This window comes from Lissotriton vulgaris, chromosome 2_1 (genome assembly GCF_964263255.1).
Source record: "Lissotriton vulgaris chromosome 2_1, aLisVul1.2, whole genome shotgun sequence".
Classification (NCBI taxonomy): Eukaryota; Metazoa; Chordata; class Amphibia; order Caudata; family Salamandridae; genus Lissotriton; species Lissotriton vulgaris.
In genome coordinates this window covers 328,359,184-328,378,846 of record NC_141687.1, presented here as the reverse complement: position 1 = coordinate 328,378,846, position 19,663 = coordinate 328,359,184, and the positions used below count along the sequence as shown (strand labels likewise).

The 19,663-nt window shown below is 43.0% G+C and overlaps 1 protein-coding gene across 2 annotated transcripts in view; it reads right to left on the bottom strand.

Moving 5' to 3' along the window:
* The window catches only part of LOC147730279 (uncharacterized), a 271,641-nt gene extending 252,185 nt beyond the window's left edge, over positions 1–19,456 (bottom strand). For both annotated transcript variants that reach the window (XM_086958537.1, XM_086958539.1), the window contains exon 1: positions 19,252–19,456. In XM_086958537.1, coding sequence (XP_086814663.1) covers positions 19,252–19,324 — 73 coding nt within the window. In that variant the 5' untranslated portion in view covers positions 19,325–19,456. The remainder of the gene's footprint in view (positions 1–19,251) is intronic.
* Between the last annotated feature and the right edge of the window lie 207 nt (positions 19,457–19,663).

Here is a 19,663-nt window from a genome sequence, read left to right as displayed (position 1 = left end):
CCAGGACCAACCAGAGCCATACAGCACCAACCCCCGGGTACCAGACGCCCTACACCACACACCAACAATGAGAGTCCAGTCCGGATAACTCACTGTGCCAGGACCAAGCAGCCATCGAGGGATGTCAGCATCACTGAGACTCACTTTGAGAGTCGCCCAGCTGCCTTTATTTCCTCAACCAGATGTTTGCCACGGACCACGAGATACATCTTTGGCACCCAGCCTAGCCAACCAAACGACTCTGCAACCGACTCGCCCGGCCCAGGTCTGTGGAACCAGCTGTGCCTCTTTGCTCCAAGATCCCTTGCAACCCAAGTGCATGTTTGGAAGCTCTCATACTTGTTCCCATGTCCACTTGTGCAGCCTATTTTTGCCCACCACCCCTTCATCCTAGCCTGTCAGCTACCAGGCTTACCACCACCCTGGGCGGTTCTCAAAGAATGGGTGGTTGTACTTTGGACCTTGGCCCACTACAACTCCGAACCCTGAAGGTGAACCTCTGAAACAGACTTTTCCTACCTTTATGCATCTTTGACTTTTCTTCCCATAGGATTGCATTGTGCATAAAAATGCACAGCCTTGAACATTTTATTTCTTGTGAATCTTTCTAATGAAAGCAATACTAATCTTTGTACGAAGTTCTTGGTTTTGAAACATGTATAATAAGAAGTGTTATTTTTCTACTGTGATCTTGGATTTATTCTTTGAGTGTGTGTCTCTTTTATTGCCTCTGTGAGTGCAACAAATGCTTAGCAATACCCTCTGATAAGCCTAACGGCTCACCCAACCTACCACAAAAGAGAGTGTTAGTATTCTCTACTTTACCCTTTGTAAAGCAATTGGGGACCCACAGGACTCTCTGCACAGGTTACTTCGTTTTAGTACACCATATAGAGAGCCAGCTTCCTAAAACAGCTCACCCCACAAAAGTGAACTATAACTGTATCTTTGATGGGTTCACTAGCAGCAACAGAACCCACTGTTTTATATTTCAGGGACTTTATTTTTTCATGAAGGGTATGAAAGACCTTGGAGATCATTTGAGATTTGGTGGAATGGTTCATCCTGCATAAAACAGCAGAAACACTGTTCTGCCTGCTGTATCTCTTCTCCATTTAGAATTGAGGGAAACTGGGTGCAGCTGGTGGAAACCTCCATCCACTTTCGTACTATCCACCGCAAAGCTGCAGGGTCAAAGTGGTGTTCACCCTACCCTTTGTATGGTCTCTTGTTTGTCCTAACCGAGACCACTATCTGATATGATCCCTTGCAGGGAAATCAATTAATGTTGTTGCCATCTACAAGTATCCCAAAGTGGAGATGCTAACAAGCAGTTCATCAGCAAAAGTCATTACCAAAACAGACCAACCTTATCTCTAACAGACTACTGAAAGAGCAACGAACCAACCTGCAGCAGTCCAAAAAGATCAATACTAACATCACTGTTCCTTTAAAAGGCCATAGCGTACCCCCAATACAAACGACAGTGGTTGCTAAGACAAGCAGAAAGCTACACCCTAGGGCCAGAATTATAGTTTGGGTGCACTATGCAAACCATAATTCAGACAATGCGGCAGAACAGTGAGACCACTTTTTGCGCCTCTGGTGCACAATGATATTACAAAAGGAGCCGCAGATGCTAGTGCAGCACCATCTGTCATATGGATCGTGCCAGCACATCTTACACAGGCACAAACACAAGGGCATTTCCACATTTGCATGGGGGCGGGGCATGAGGGAACCCTTAGCCTTTGTAGCTGCGTCATATTATTACTAATATTATTAGCCTGTGTTGTAGCTGTGCCCCCAAGTGGAAAACAAAATCATCTGGGCCCCCCTCAGAATTGTTCTCAATTACTATTCAATTGGCAATGTTTAATTATGTCTAGACCTATTTAAACATTACAATTAAGTTCTGTGCTGTTTTAAAAAGCAATCAAATACACGATTGCCAAACATGATATTTTGTTCAGGCAGGCCTTACTATCGTTTAAAAGTATCCACAGCGTGATTATTATAAATGGGGGGGAGGGGGGTTGGGGGGGGGGGAGATTTTGAAGAATATTTGGAGTCCCATCCCTTTTGATACATATTACCAGCTAGGATACTAATGACAATAGGTTAGTGATGGCCCACAATAGGGTGGCTTAGTGCAGCTTATTTTTTTCCGCTTTAATCAAAGCAGTGTTATCAGCATATTGCTTCTTTTGACCAATGCCTGGAGCCTCTCTGGGATAACTCTAGGCCCCCCTAGGAGGACCCGACCCCCAGTTTGAAGACCCCTGGCATAGAAGATGCCAGAAGATCCACTAATGTTGCACCTCATATGAGCTGGTGGACAATCACTGATCCCCAAGGTCGCCCCTTTGGAAGCTGCATGGGCGTCACAGGGACAACACTTTTAGGTGGATACAGTCACATGATGCATCCATCTGTGATGAAATCCGCATTCTTGCTAAAAAATGAGGCAGGACTCTAAATGCAGTCAGAGGCAAACATGCAGCGGAAGCAGTACTAATATTCTCTTCACAGTTCACATTATGTTCATGTCTGCACTGTGAACAGCACACTTTTTGTAATCTGGTACAGTGTTCAAATCAGTGCAGAATGCACCAAGTTAAGGGTGTGCTACCAGCAGGGAGAGTGTGCCTGAACTATAATGCTGTAATTGTGGCCTACGTCACCTGTGGTCTCTCCAAAACATAATCCACAATAGCCTCACTACTAGCCAATCCTAAGCTGATCACCAGCCCTCCTAAGAGGTTCCATGGGTCAAGGCTGTCCTGGCGAGCACTTTTAGGTGTTAGGTGGGAACCCCATTTCCCACGGATGACTGTGCATAGTAGTTAGTACTAACAGATGTGATCAATAAAGGAATACAGAAAATGCAATAATTTAACTGTGAATATGACAAGGCACAAAAAATAGCATCACTAATAGTATCATCTAACATTAAAATATGGGCATGAAAAATATACATCTTCCTTCAAAGGGTAGCCAACTTGCAGCAAAACAGAAAGAGAAAAAGGGACAACATTGCAAGGTGCAAGAAGGAGAAAATAAAGAAAAAGATCCAATCAGTAAACATGGAGGACAGAGAACAGGGCAACAACCATGGTCTATACAACAGACCAAGCATCAGAGATATATGCCTTAATCCAGGAAGAAAATTTACGGACAAAAATGGAGGCTCAATCTCCCAACATCCTAATCAACTGGAGTATCTAACTAGACGCCAATTAAACCAAAGATTACATGCTTCGACTCTGGTACAATACCATAAAGCATACCATAAAGCCGAAAGTATTCCCAGCGACCTGAGACTTTCAAATAAACCTATGCTGTTTCGATTCAACTTGAACACCACATTCATGAAAAAATTGTACTCAATCCTAAATAAATGTTCGTTGGATTTAATGTTACTGCTCATCGAGGATTTCTCTAAAATTATTCATGAACTGGAAGAAGAAATACATAACTTAAAAAGCGACCTGGAGATGAGGATGGAGAGTGACACCTGGCAGATCAACCTGGAAGGACTTAACCAGAAATGGGATAAATACAGCAAGGAACTCCAAAAAGGCAAATTAAGAAAATACAAAAGGGATACCATTGATTATAAATTGAACGAAGTATATATGTGGGCTGAGGTCTATGCACGACGAAGGTTTGATCAGAAAAGAACAACAATATCATCTGAAGAAAGCATAGCTACGGATAAAGACACAGCTCCAATAGGGCACCAATATGATCATGAACCACTGAATCAGATCAATTTGGATAATCAACTGAATCTGGAGAATCGGTCCAACCTATAACATCAGTTTCTTTTTTGTCATAGGAAATTCTTTTGAATTCAGTTGGTTCAGGAGTACAAAGAATGTTTTCATTTTTACCACCAGCACTAGCTAAATTGTGCGAGGATTACTGATGTGATGCAAGATATAATCTTCCAGGATAAGACTGTATAATAGGTTTGGAAAGGAAACAAATACGGTGATGGCAAGGTACATGTTTCATACGCAACCTCAATGTGTCAGAGAAATGATTGATTAATTTGTGTCAAGATTGAGAGAGTTGTTGGTCAAATGTAAAAAAACACAGAGAAATCCAGGTAACAAGTTCAACTCAAATAGATGTGATAGGTGTGGAAGCAATTTTCATTTCCATAGAAGTGAGACCAAGACATGCTATGCCATTGGCAAAGACTACAAGTAGATGCGGATGCAAGGGTCATTTCACACATGTGAGCAAAGAATGACCTAGGTCCAAAGTGGCTGTAACATGTGATGAGAGAAGTGTGCTTGTTGGTACATGTAGATATTCCAATGACTGCATCTTGGAGAAAACCCATTCAGTTAGTACACGAGGAGCACCTGGGGCAGACCTTGACTCCAGAGAGAGTGAAGGAAGACTTTTGATTGATGTACAAACTGCCCGATGAGTAGAAAGGTGTGTGGATTCTAGGGAGAGTCAGAAGAAACATAAGCATATGGATTATATTGGACCTCTGGTGGACGTGAGTCAGGATTTGATGTTTGCCATGGTTTGGTGGATGCGTATTCCAAATGGTTGGCGGTCATACTCATGAAGGATGTAGCGACAAGGACTACCATAATCAATTTACATGAGATTTTTAGGAGAGAGCGTTTCACTAAAAACTTTGTTAACAGACAATGGCACCCAGCTAACTTCTTGTGAAATGAAGGAGTTTTTGGCAATGCATGGAATCAAACTTCATCATACAACCTTTTACAACCCGCAATGCAATGGCATTACGGAAAGAATGAATTGTATGGTCAAAGGGTCTATGCAGTTGGCAATGCAGAGTGAAACTAATGTGGGTAATGCAGTCCAGGAAGCAGTTTGGTCACATCGCACCACTGTGAATAAAGAACTTGAGAGATCTCCTTTTGATTTCTTCAGAGGTCACAAAGCCAGGACTAAGTTTGTTCTGGGGTGCTTGAAAGCTAGGAAGAAACTTTATATTCTTTGAAAGGATGTAAATATTCAAAGGTTTAGATCGGTGAATGGGTGAAGGGCAAATATGGATGTACTGGAAGAGGGCTGTTCAAATTTAGGGGTCCATTCAAAGTCAAGCAAGTGAATAAGTGGTATATTGTTTTGCAGAATGGAAGTAAGTGGAATAGACGCAGAGTAGCTTTGTAGCAGAAGGGAGGTAAATGCGAAAAATCCACTGTGCAAAGTGGTGAAGGGTGGAGTGGGTTTATGCTTTCAGGGGAGGACGTTTCTAGTTCCAGAGACAGATGAGGAGAGGAGGGTATATATGCCAGAGAGCTGTGTGATGGAGGCACTTGGACGGTGAGAGAAGGGATGGCCATGTAAGAAGAGAAAGGAAACCTCCCGCTTATTTGCAGGACTACGTGATAGGATCCGTTTTAAACTTGTTTTATTGTTCTTACCACCCTTTTAGAGGGTAATTGTTTCTATTTTTGTAACGGTTTTTCTGGTTTAAGAAATGTGTAAATATTTTTTTTTTCCAATAAAAAATTACTGAAATTAAAAAAATAAATTACAATGCTGTGTTTTTAATGTTTAATTATTACATGAAAGGGGAAAGATGTGTCATATTCATGTTAATGTAGTGATTTTAAGTCTGTCAGGGGAAGGTCATGTCGAGGTGAAAGACTTCAAGACATCCTGTGATCGGTTTATCTTCATTTACTACGTGTTTCATGTGTATGGGTGCGTTTTCTGAAAGACTTTCTATTTTTCTTTGGATTGGAGGGGGTGAATACATTTTCTGTCGCTAGGCCGGAGTATAGTGTTATTTTCTATACAAGTTACAACTCAAGTTGGAGTTTGATGATACCATGTTGTGCGTGTTTCATTTATACTAATCTAGGTGCGTGTTTGTAAGGTGTATGTTTATGTGATAATTGACAGTGCTGTCGATTTGGTAGTGCTCTGTAAACAAATAAGTAGAAGTTGGGCTACAAATCTAATTTCCTGTACAGAGATAAAAGAGTGCTGCATCTTAGGAAATACTTGTAATCTTCATTTTGCCAAACCTGAATAACTTTGTAGGTTACCCATGCATTGAATGTTTTTTTCCGGAGTTGTATATAGTGCAAACTTGACCCGAAGTTATCAGAGGGCTTTACATGAGCACCAATTGCTTACACAAGGACACATTTATTTTTTTAGGCATGGGGGGTGGGGGGGTGGGGGGGGTGGTGATTTGCCCAGAATAACAGGATGTTGATTTGAGTTCGACGGCTCTAGCCATTCGCCACATCTTCTCCCCGAATAACACACTGGTTTGACACCAACATTGCATTTAATCAAGTACGGTTCTCTTTTCTCAATCAGATATAATATCTGTTTATGTCAGACATTTGATGACGTTATAATTGTGAAACTCGGCTCATTCTTATCAGACTCTAGCAGCTTGGAGTGATTATGTACAAAGATTAAAACATGCAAAATAGACAATTTTCAAAAGTGCTGCCGTATTTCAAAAAGGTTGCAGAGTAAACACAAAATTCAGTCTGCTATCCATTCAGCCAATCACGCTAAAGTAAGATAACAATTTTGTGTGCTGGATGCCAACAGTCAGCACGCAGTCAGGGTCCGATTGTTAAACCTGTATGGGTACTTTAATTTCGTACAAATTCACGTACAAATCACAAACATACCTTTTTCCTTTATTTTTTTCACTTGATTCCGTTGTAAATCTTATACATGTTACATCAACCTTTAATATGGCCTTGAGTGCCCAAACTTCAAACGGACAACACATTCAAACGTAGTGTAGTCCTCAGTTGAGTCTAAAGACATTCGGGGTCGTCTCCCACCATTAGAGGAGGCAGCACATGCAACACCGGCTGGGCTATCAAGCGCCTTAGATTAAGATGGTGCGGATTACACACTATGGAGGGGCAGGTTGCACGAAGTGTTACTGTGTAGGGGACACCTAAGTGTGTTGTGCACTATGGGACTGTCCGAATAGTCCGAGAAAGGCCCAGGATGGCGTTTCCGTCCAAGTGGGGAGCCATGGTGGGTCAGCAATGCTGGTGCCTGCGCTCTTCATATCTTTGCCTGACCGAGGGTGGGCCTGTGAGGGATGGATCCACGTAGCCCTACTCGCCATCTCCAACCCATGCAGCCGATGAGTGCCCATCACCAGCTGTGCTCTCTTCGGTGCCCAGTTCAAGAGTGGGCAGGCGGATTCTCGTTGTCTTGGCATGGCTCTGTCGTTGATGTACAGCATCACATACCATGACTGTGATACCTTGACCTTTGTTGAGTCTTTTTTTAACAGATCATATCCATGTTCCATCAAATGTGGCCACCAGCGGTGAGGTGCCCACGTTACTCTGCTCAATGTCTCCATGAAGAAGTCCATCACCCATCACCTCGCGTCACTCACTCCTTATCCTTTGATTCTGGATGCCTACTGCCCACTCACAGGGGGCCGGATTCCGCCAGAACTCTGTTCCTCTGGTGAGAATGCCACGCCTCCCATTCTGAATCTAACACGTTCCATTCCTTTCTGCTAACACCTTGGTGCCACTGCAATCTGGCACGAGCTCGAGCTGTGTCCAAGGAACAGTCTCTTTTACTGTCCCTCACGGAGTCTCTTTTACTGTCCCTCACGGTGCCTCACCCCAGACAAAAGTGCAGCGGGTCACCCAAATCAGTCTCCAGCAGAGCTTTGAGGCGGCCCCTCTAAACTGGCTGAGGCTTCTTTGTCACATACTTCATACTAGTGCTGAATGCGTAAAAGAATACGTGCCAGGACCCAAAGATGTGCTCAAAAGCTCGTGGCTGGCACTGCTGTATGTTTGGAGTGTCAAACTCTAACGATGTGTAGGCTGGTTTCCACCTCCTGCCCCATTATCTCATGTTCTTTTTCATCCCTGCTTTCTTTGTCACGTTGTTACCTTCTTCCTCTTCCTCCTTTCCCCATTTGTGTTTTTCTCTCTCTTGATCTGAGTCAAAGTTTGTTAAGGAAAAATAAGGTCAGTCCCAAAAATGATTGCCAGTAGGCCTGATTTCAAACTACCAGTTGAAATTAAGTATTGTGACAGAGGCAGGCACATAGGAGAGGGACACCGATTACAAAATCCAGTTTGTGGCCTTATAATTGTACAAAAGTAACAAGGGGGCAGATCTCCAAATATGATTGATGTGTTCATATGTCTGAGTTAGGTTTCTGAGCAAATGGGCCATTAAAGAAAGTCCATCCAAACAATAGAAATCCCCCCACATGGCGGTTCTGGGAAACACGTCCCCAAAGTCTGCCTCCCTGCCAGCCTCCAGCGCTTAGTTTGAGACTGTGGTTTCAGGTACTCACTAACAGCACTTAATGAGCGCTAATGTTTGTAGACTTATTTCCTTGGTCTCCGCCCCTTTCCGTCTTTGAGCCGCTCAGCGCTAAGATACCTTTGGGTATTGTGCGCTCTATACAACCAACTCATTAATTAATTAATTAATTCATTCATTTATTCACTCAATTGTCAACACCAGCACATATGACAGCTGCCACATGGTGGTGCTGGTTGTGTAATTTAGAGATGAGCAGAACTGTTGTTTATTATTCAATATACATTAAAACCAACTAACATCTGCCTCCTAAGTCATTCGTATTGCTTTGGAGGCCTCAAATAGTCTGAATTTTCACAATCATAGCAGTGCAATGTTAGTAGTTGTGCAGGTACTGTAATTGGCAGCATTGGCAAGTGCCTCCTGACGAGGGCCCTGGCCCTTTTTTTTTTTTTACGAGTTAAGAGTGCAAAACTACTACTATTTTCAAAATTTAATTTTGCATTCTTAGAAGGATTTATTCATGCAAGATATGTGTCTATATAAAGACACTCAACTCATCCTCTCTTGGGAGGGCGAGGAATCGATCCCTTTGGAATCCTTTCATGATTGTCTGCAAGACACGGCTGGCTGACTACACAACAACTCACTACAGTTTAACGCCTCCAAAACTGAGGTTCTGTTCTGTGCTGGAAGTCGGCTCCCTCGCCCTTTCCCAGTGGATTTTTGGCCCCCAGAATCCTCGGAAAAACCCCAGCCGGTCACCACTGTCCGCAATCTGGGTGTTATGATGGACAACAAACTGAGCATGGAAGCCCAGGTTGCAAAAACAGTGTCCACCTGTTCGGCCCTCATTCGATCCCTACGTAAGATCTTGCCACTACTTCCCTTACAGGCCCGGGCTTTAATAGTCAGGTGTACTATTCTAAGTCGCCTCGACTATTGTAATGCGCTGCTACTCGAGTCCCCAGGCTTGCTGTTAGACAGACTTCAACGAGTTCAATCTGCCGCTGCTAAATTGGCCCTTGGCTGGCCTAGGAGATCCTCGGCCACAGCGGCGATGGCCGAACTCCATTGGCTTCCGCTGAAACAACGAGTGGCCTTCAAATCCCTCTGTCTCGTTTTCAAAGCCCTGCATGGATTTGGGCCCAGTTCTCTGCAAGCCATGTTTGACTGGTACACCCCAACGAGAGCACTTCGCTCTACAACGGCATGCCTTGTAAAAGTGCAGAGATTTAAAAAAGCTAGGACCGGAGGCAGATCCTTCGGAGTTGCGGCAGCTAAACTCTGGAACAGTATGCCCCTAGATATCCTTCAAACGAAAGAACTCCTTCCTTTTAGGAAACGTGTCAAAACCTGGCTGTTTCCTAAGTGTTAACTTGATGGCCATTGTACTGTTGCTCTCCCCTGTGCTCCCCCCCCCCCCTGGAGATATCTCAGCGCCAGGATGCCTGTAAGGTGACAGCCGCGCTTTACAAATGTTTTAAATAAAGAAAGAAATAAATAGATTTCAGTCTCTGTTTATGAATTGGAAACTCAGTGTTTAGATATAATAACTTACTGTATAGGAACTTTATATTCAATCGAGACATCACAGTTGTGGCACCAACACAAAAAATCTGTATTTTTAAAAACAGTTACAGCTCAGAAAGTGAATGGCATCATACCGTGAATGAAAATTGGCAGGCAGAAGCTGGAAATGTGCTGTGTCGTGATGAAAGCCTGCCGCCCGGAAACTGCTGGGGTTCCGGCCCAATACTAAGACTTTTTTATGGTGATTGGCCAGTATCGGCCGGGATGACTCGCGGGATTTGTTTTGTGCGCGGGGGAGGTTACAAAAAATAAAAAAAGAAGCTTACGTTCCCGGGTCCCGCGCCATCGCAGCTCCTGACCGGTTACTGTTTTCCTGCTTTCCTGCTGAACAGAAAGCAGGCAGCCTCCCTCCCCTCCTCTAAGCCAATCACAATGCTGCAATGGTAGCGTTGTGATTGGTGGGGATGGCGCCCAGTAGGGCACCTATGGGAAGGCCATTTTCTCCATGGAGACTGCACGTATGACTGGTTTGGTGGCCCCAAGGGGCCGACCAAACAGTGTCGGCTCGCAACATTGGGCAAGCCACTCCTGCCCAACCTGACCACCCACCCACCCCCAACAAAATACTTATGCTTTCTCGCAGTGCGAGAAGCACAAACATAAAATGGTAGTTTTACCATTTTATGTTTCTGCTTCTCACACTGTGAGAAAGCAGTGGGGCGATGCTTCTCTGCCCTAATGGAGCAGCCGTCCCTGTGATTGGTCCCATACAAATATCGCTCGCTCCTTGCCTTCTCCAGCACTGTGCAACATTGCCCATTACACTACTGTTGGGTGATGGGTGGCTGCAGAAAACCAGGCCCGGACTGGCCGTAGTGGGCACCGGGCAATCCCCCGGTGCGCCGTAAGGATGGGGGCCGGTTTTGGGCTCCTGGGGGCCGTTTTTGTTACAGCGCCGTTTTTGCAGCAGGATTAAGGTCTCGGTTTAATTCGGCAGTTTTCTGCAGGGCCGGACTGGGAACCAAAACCGGCCCCGGCTAAGAGCTCGGCGGGACCCCCATTACCCCCTGGGGAGCTGGGGCCGGACGAGCACTTTGCCAGAGCCGGCTTTAGTTCCCAGTCCGGCCCTGCAGAAAACTGCCCGAATTAAACCTAGACCTTAATCCTGCCGTTTTTCTAGAGGTTGACGAGGGTTGACCTGTTATACACCTGATAGATTTTTCAGGGGCATTTAGACAATCCTGGGCAGGACAAGCTTTAGCGCTAGTGGCAACCGTGCACCAATCTTTTTTGCAGCCCTTCTATCCCCCAGGACCTCCTTGTGCACTGATTTCCTCACTACCATCCTCTAACAGTGCACCTTATCTTCCTTTAGCACCTCTCTCACATGCATTTAGTTTGTTTTGTAGCGCTACTCGTCCAAGTTTAGGGTGTCAGAGCACTTCACATTACCCACACACATTATACAGAGACTATGAATCATACGTTTGTAAATTAGTCTATAGGGAATGGTACATAACACAATAAGGATTACTAGAAGGTGGTATATTTTAAGAGTGCTTGCTCTGGAGAAACACAAATGTAGGATTTAAAAACATACCATAGTGGTTGGTTGACTTTTAATGATAAGAATGTATTCCTACCCAAACAAACATTTTTAGCAAATAATTAGGGTAATGAAAAACTGAGGACTAAACAATGTTCTAACCAATACTTTGCAGTTTGCATGCAGCTCTTTAATGACAGTTCATAGGTAATTGTGCTTTATTAGGATTGTAATTTTTGAACCGCAAGTAACAAAAGGTTCTCTATGACAAAAGCAGTAACCCCCTGTGCTATCCACATAACATACAGGTCTGTGATTTGCATGCTACACGTTCATAGCTGCAGGCACATTAACCCTCTGTACTATTTTATGAAAGAGTCAAAACTGCTGCTAGACAAAAGAGCTCTATCCAGCAGGAACAGTCATCCCCTTAGTTGTCTTGACATTTTGATTGTTACATGAAAACTGCTGGATTCACAAGGAACTGTGCAGCAGGTGATTTTAATACCGTATGTTATTTATATTATTTCCAAACACGGAGCCAGGTCTGGATACACCAGTCGCATCACCTAAAGCTGGCCTTGATCCTACCAAAGCTCCAAAAAGGGTACCTCAGTTGCCTTGTCGTACAAAATGGAGCAACCTGTCCGTACTACCAACTACGCCTGGGAAGGTCACCTTGCACACCATGCAGACAACACTACAAGTCAGTATAAGGCGAAAGGTTTTCCTTTGTGGTAGCCTTCTCCATTTAAGTTTACTCTCTTGGTCTGTAAAATATTTGCGATAATGTTGACATTAAGTCATGAATTTCAAGCTTAATAAAATTCACAGCAGTGGAGAAACAAGCTACACTTACTTGCACTCGGTGCATTTTGTTTCACCTCTGCTCTCTTTGCTGTAATTCTCGCTAGGATTTAAGCATCAAGGGGCATATTTACAATATTTTTGCATAGGGCAGCGGTGCAAGCCTTCCAGCTGTGCTGCACTACTTCAAAAGAAAAGGGCAGGAATGCGTTGTATCTGCAAGCGCCAAAGCAGGCCCTTGTGCTGTTGGCATGATTAATTTTGTGCAGGAAGGTACACCTTCCTGCACAAAAACAATCACAGGAGGCATTCTTCTCGTTGTATGTGTGCTGCAGAAGACAGCACACACGGAAAGAGGAAAAAACTAGGAGAAATGTTAACATTTCTCTTCGTTATTCCTGCTTTGGGAAGGCGTTAGTTTTGGCACTGCCCCAGATTTTTGCTATGTTGTAAATTTGGGGCAGTGTCAAAAACCATGTCTGTTGCGTGGGAACACCCACAATTTTACCTCTTGACCCTTACCTAATGTTCGGAGGTCATCTAATGAATAGGATAGTGGAATAATAATGAATACGGGTCTAACATTGGTTCGGGCGATCACTCACTTATTCCAACAATCAAAAGAGCCAGATGGGGTAGAAGATCCTTTACCCATCTGGTACCAACACTCTGGAATAGTTTAGAACCAGAGCTTCGACTCACTGAAAATGAAGCATCCTTTAGAAAAAAACTCAAGACATGGCTCTTCCCATAAGACTAAGTGCTTACTGCCTCTACCTCTGCATCACCTTAGCGCTGAGACGCCCAGGGGTAGTCAAGCGCTTTACAAATACCCATAAACATAAACCAATGTTGTGTATATAAACTAGGGTATTTTTGTTTTTTACTTCCTCTGTTTGTGCCTTTATCTTTTCACGTTCACATTGCACATGAGCGCTTTCTTTCTCACCTTCTTTCTGACAACCGCCTATTGTCATAATGATTGATTGAAGATGAGTTTTTCATAAAGATTATATAAAGAAAGATTTTTCTTAAAAAGATTGTTGTCGTTGGTCCTGGTCTCTGTGATTTAAATCGGTGTATAGGATTACTCTCTGTATGACAGTTTGAATTACGGTTTCCAGTCCTGCACACTTGATGTGGGCTGGTAAGATACGTCAGGACCAAGTGTTGTTTACACTGCAATGACCTAAACGGGCAGTCGGAACTCATCTTACTTTTTGTTGTTGCAAATTCTGCAGGATGCGCTTCTTTCTGGCAACTCTCTACTCGCTCAACAAGTCAAACAATGGAGACGTTTACATGGACATGGGTGGAACTCCGACATTCTGAAATGATGCATTTTTCTTGACACCATCCCTACCTCCCCTTCCATGTCCCCGACCCCCCCCCCCCCCCCCCGCTACAATGGTTTTAAGTTTTCTGTGACATGATCAGAGGACATGACAACCAACTACTCACATAGAACACTCCTCACCGATGCACATTTCAACCATACACGAAGCAGAAGTGTAGCTCTCTTGCATGCACCTTCCATGACAAATAACATCGACCATCAGTGTCAAATTCTCCACAATATGATCGGAGAACCTCTCTCATCCTCATTCAACACACCCTACTCTTCCCACAAAGGGCAATCTTCACACATACACACATTCTAGACATACAAGCTTTATCTTGCAATGCTTCAGTCAAGGAAACAGAACTAAGAGGGACTCCTGGTGTCAACAGTGTCTTATACAAAAAACTGACGTTAACATAACTTCTTATACTTTAAGCAACACCTGGCTCACAGTTAAATAGACCAGGCAGAAGTGGAGGGAAATTAGTATGAAGATCACCGATTAGTCCGACATTCTCAACATGGGTGTAGAAAGGTACCATGCATGAGAAAAATGCAATGCAGCAGAGAATAAAGAAACACAAATAAAAAATACTTTTTAAATGTTTCTAACAAGGTACATAAATATGTTACACGTACGTAGCCTTACAAACACAAAAATATTTAAACCTTCCTTATAAATACCAATGATTTCGTATAGGGTATCTGGGCAATATGAAAGTTACATGTGTTTAAACAATAGGGTCTATTCAAAAACTACATTTTATAGTACGTGAAGAAGTACTATTGCAGTAGTACTGATGTACTACAAATTGCTATTCACAAATCTAAATGCAGAGATCTCTGCTTCTCACTTTCGTGTGGAGAAAACGCTCTGCTAGCTCTGAAAACGTAACCCTACGATTGGGGTGTACACGTGGAAGGGACAAGGGCACTGGATGGAAAATGAGGACTATATATGACAAAATTTGATAGGAGAAGAAGGGGTTTAGAGGGGTAGGGAGCAATTTTAGAAGGGTCATGCTAATACAAACACCCACCCAAAAAAGTGTAAGATCACTGCTATTCACAAACAACGCTTTTAAAGTTGTTAGAACCCCAAAAGACACAAAAAGTAGTTAAATGTACTCCCACATAGCCTTGGAGTAACCAAGCACCACAAATGGACACTAAATGGTACTACAATTCACTCCCATGGAAATAATATAACACCACGTCGGAAAAAAATATTCTTTTGACGTTTACGTTAAACACATACATTTAATTATTTTTAGTGTTAAAGAGTTAGATTAAAAAAGAATATTTATTTTATAAATTTTACAATTACTAATGAACGTATTTTGAAAAAATAATTAAATGATACATTTCTGAAAACTTAAAAAAAATATTTTAAATAAATACAAAAACATAATGTTAATAAAATGAAGTAAATATTAAAATCCTTTTTTTCATTTTGACTAAAAGTAATATCTATAAATTAAATTAATATATTTTAATCATGTAATGAAATGTAATTTGATGAGTTCATGTGATGTAACATTTTGTTTTGTTAGTCCTAGGTAAAAAATTATTATTTAATATCAACATACATTTTTATTCGATAATATAATTTACATAATTTGAAGATGTAATGAACTTTAAACATTTTCCTTATACTTTCCCATAGGGAGTTCATCACCCCCCGTCGCCCACCCCGCCAGTGGCATAGATCTCCGCCTGCTTGTGAAAAGTTACTAGTAGTAACTTTATATTCGTAAATACTTAGATGTCTCCACCTCCTGATTTTATTGGGTGGGGACATGTAACTCTGCACCTAGGCGGCATCTACACTCAGAAATGATGAATAGTGAAAAAGATTTAGACCAAGGTTCAGGAGTATGTTTAGACATGAGTACATCTTTACTTGTAAAGGTACTTTGTGAATTGAGCCTTAAGTGTTATTGTAAATATTAGTGAATTAGCATAAACAATTACCCTTTTCCCAGTAATAGACAAATTATGAGCGCCAGGACACCTTCGGCTAACAGTGCGCTTTAAAAATGTAATAAATAAATAAATAAATAAATAAATAAATGACTGAAGAGTATTATGCCGTTCTCGAAATGTCTTAGTGAGTCCCTTCGCTCAGGCAGTATAGTTCCTTTCATGCAGATAGCTTACTCATCGTGCTTCTGCAGTTCAAAGGGCAGACTTTTGGGCTCTGCAGAGAAAAGTCTAAGGAAGTCCCCAAAGTTTCATCAGTACTCCAGAAAGAGTGTTTGGAATCATCCATGCCTAATGTCTGATTCATAGAAAGAAAGATCAGCATTGCTATTGCGCTCGGAAGCTGATGCCCTTTGATCCTTTTGTTCCTAGTTTCAGTGAAACAAATAAAAAAGGCTCCTGCCGAATGTAGTGGGTTTAAGAATTTTAAAAAAAGAAACACCATTACACATTTTACGAAAGCAACACTATTTCTGTGGCCAGTGTCGACCAGAAATAAATGGCTGTTTTTCAAATGATCCAGTTTGTGACTTGTTGCCTTACTATATATATAAGTATATATTAGGTGTTATACCAACATTCGAAACTAATGTTATCTGCACCAAAATGCTGATTTGTGATCAGGCTTTACACAGACTTTTCAGTGTTAAGCAGGGGCGGTGCTATCAATAGTGCAACAGGTGTAGTGGCACCAGGGCATATGGGTCCAAGGGGCCCATGAGAACCCCATTTATGGCAGATTTTTACCACCAAACAAGCGGCTCAGTATCTTTCCTGCAATAGACACGATCTGGTGATAGTATAAGATGTAGAAAAATTGGGGAAAAGTATATGGATTCATCGTATTTTATCATAATGCCAAAATAATAATTATTTTCTATCAAATCAACATCACAAAGGAAAAGACAGTGCCAACCCAGTTGAGAGTCTCTTCAGACAGGTGAAGGCTGAACTTTTACTCCTTACTTCCTAATCAGGTTGGATGAAGTGATGATCTGTGAGTGCTGTCTGCGGTGCACCTTGCATTGGAGTACTCAGGCTTCTGCTTACTCCTACTGATTATCTAAACCAGCACCAACAGTACTCCTACAAAGCATGTAGATAGGTGCTCTCTCCATTGCGCGTCTCAGAAAGTAATGATACTGAGGTCACCAATGGGATGCGGTGGAGTAATGGCAGGAGTAAAACAGAGGGCAGGTGTATGTGCGTGAGAAGCCTGACGCAACTTAGGTAAAAGAAACAACTCACTTAAAACCAGATTTCTGTGTGTGGCACATCTCTGAATAGAATAGCATGTTTTGGAAAATAGGAGAAATAGAAAACTGTCTTTTTTGAGACAGAATATCTGTACATCATTTTGTTACTTTCTCCAGTAGCTGTAGCCAAAGACTCCTAATAGTATGTAGGCTTGATAAGGTTGTTTTCCTTTCGGCTCCAAACCATCAATCCCACCATGCACAACAGAAATATGAATGTAATCAGTAATCTATTAATAGGTTGACTTCAACAATTGTGATCAATAATAAGAGAAAGTGGTTTATCTGACTGTGATCTAAAATGTGGTATTCAATGAATGGAACACAGCAGGAAGATGCCTCCAGGATACCTCTTTCCCATCGAGCCCTATCCCTCAACCTCAGCATAAACAGGGAAGAGTTGTATATTTCAGACTCAGATGTTGGCATGGGTATGACTCGCAGAAGATGGATTCCTTTAAGAATTGTAAGGCTATATCTGGGATCAAAGAAACAGAGCTCTAGAAACTGAACACAAAGACACTGCCTTGTTGGATGAGTAGTTGGCAATCAGTGCCCTGCAATTCTTCAGACGAGCGGGCAGTCTAAAAAACCTGTGCTTTACCTATGAACGCTATTGAATATGAAAGAAGTAACTGTAAAAGACGAAGGGGGAGATTTAGAAATTTGCGAATGCTGCGCTGCGTGAAAAGGAGAGAGGAGGAGAGCGCCCTATTTACTAAAGTAAGGCACTCTCTTCCCCTCTCATTAGCGCCCGTGCTGAAATCAGCTGCCGCGTGTCATTGAGACATCTTTGCGCCATGGTGCAAGGGTGTCTCCGTGAGTCTAGCATAGGTGTTGTATTGGAAGGAACCCTTCCATTACAAGATACTATGAACAGAATCACTTTAACCATTTTCCCACTTTGTATGTGTGCTATAAAGTGCAGCACATATTCAAAGTCAGAAAAGGAAGGAGAAATAACTGCATTTCCCCTTCCTTGCGCCTACAAGGAAAGGGCGCAGTTTTCTCACGCTAAACCCAATCTACTTTATTTAGGAAATTGGGTTTAGCATAAGAAACCTTTGGCGGTTGCATGGGAACGTCCATGCACCACCCTTTGTACTGCCCCATGGCCAAAGTGATGCTTCGCATTACTTTTCCGTTATTTTCCAGCACTAAACAAGTTTAGTGCTGGAAAGATAATTGTTAAAAAAATATTTTGCACCGATTTACATCACTTTTGTGATACAAACATGGTGCAAAATCTTAGTAAATCTCCCCCTACATACACAATCCATTGAAAAGGCAATCCAGAGATACAAACAAAGATATGCGGCCACGTCAATCTGGTACACTCAAATGAGTGAGTTAGCATATACAATATGCTATCGCTGATACAACCATAGAATACTTAATAGGCACTTTATGATCAATTTGAATTTGTGCTGGAGGTGTTTCGGGGAATAGAACAAGCCCACATACCTCCAGCGAGAATGTAGAGTGATATGCGGTACTTATGCACCATCCTCGATACTGTGTTTATGCTCCCCCAGGCAGATGTCTACAGCAGAATATGGCCTTATCAGCCAAGGAGAACTGCATGATCTTGTGGCTCGTGCATCCAAGGCTCTGACATCAGTAATCATCATCCAAGGATGCAGGCTCCGTCCATCAATCTCAGTCGGACCATGGATGATGGTCCAGCGGGTTTAGCTGGGTTTCTGTTCTTTCCTCCTTCCTTGTAGTCCCTCCTGTGCACTGCCCTTGGTATGCAGGCCTTCACAAACACTATGAGTAAATTAAATAAGAACCAGGCCAGAAATAAACATTTCTGTGTTTACGAATGATAACATGGATTTGGCTGACAAAAGACCTGGTAGTTCTACTCATGCCCAGCATGGCCCCAAAGAGCGGGTCACTCATCTGCATGTGAGTTACTATTCCCAGTGGTCCTGTTGAGGTCCCCAGTATGTCCATAGGCTACCTATCGGATGAACTGACTACAGTATTTCATGTCCATTGAAAAATGAAGTGGCCCCTAAAGGATGACTTTTCCAAACATCCGAGCACTGGTCTCCATTGGTTGACTGCGGAAGGGTACGGTAGGGTGGAGTGTGGACCACGCTAGGCCCGTCCATCCTTCAAAGTTTCCACTCTGTGACCGGTGGTCGTCGAGTGAGGAGAGGCTGAGGCATACCCAAAATAATGGCCATGAAGTTGCATGAACGTCAAAACGTCAGAAGTTACAGTAATTATGATGATCCCAGTCTTGGAAAAACTGTTGCCTAGTTGCATGGGGCGCTAGTTGGGGGTAAAGAAGGTTAAAAATAGCACCAATAAAGCGGTGAGCAATAGAGAGGAAAAACGAAAATAACAATACAAATGCGATTGTTCCAACTGTTAACTTTCCAACTAGAAACATAACAAAACATATCTAAAACGTAAGACCTGCAACCACACCACTAGCCTCCTCTTGGAATCCATTTATTCTGCCTCGTAGTCTGGGAGCTTACCTGGGACCAGAGCTACCTTGGCAGCCACCGTGAGCAGAAGGAGTCCGTGCCGCAGGGGCTGCCCGGCTGCCATGCTGTGCGGTGCCAGGGCGACGTGTGCGGGGCAGTCACAGGGTTCAACTCCAGGGCACTGCAAGCAGAGCCGCGCTCTCCCACCTGACTGGCGTGTGTATCAGCAGCCCACTTCCGGCGACGGGGGAAATGTGAGAAACTCCGCTTCACGCTGCAGAGCAGCGATACTGCTGCTTCTTAGCAGTGAGGAAGTCCATCTCCTGCCAGTGTCTGTGCGCCTCAGAAAAGGAACGAGTACAGCCAGGGCCAGCTTCAGCACTGGTGCCGCCCTGTGCCACAATCTTTGTAACCACCTCTGCCACCGATTCCCACACTACAGTGCCCCTCAAGTATCCATAGC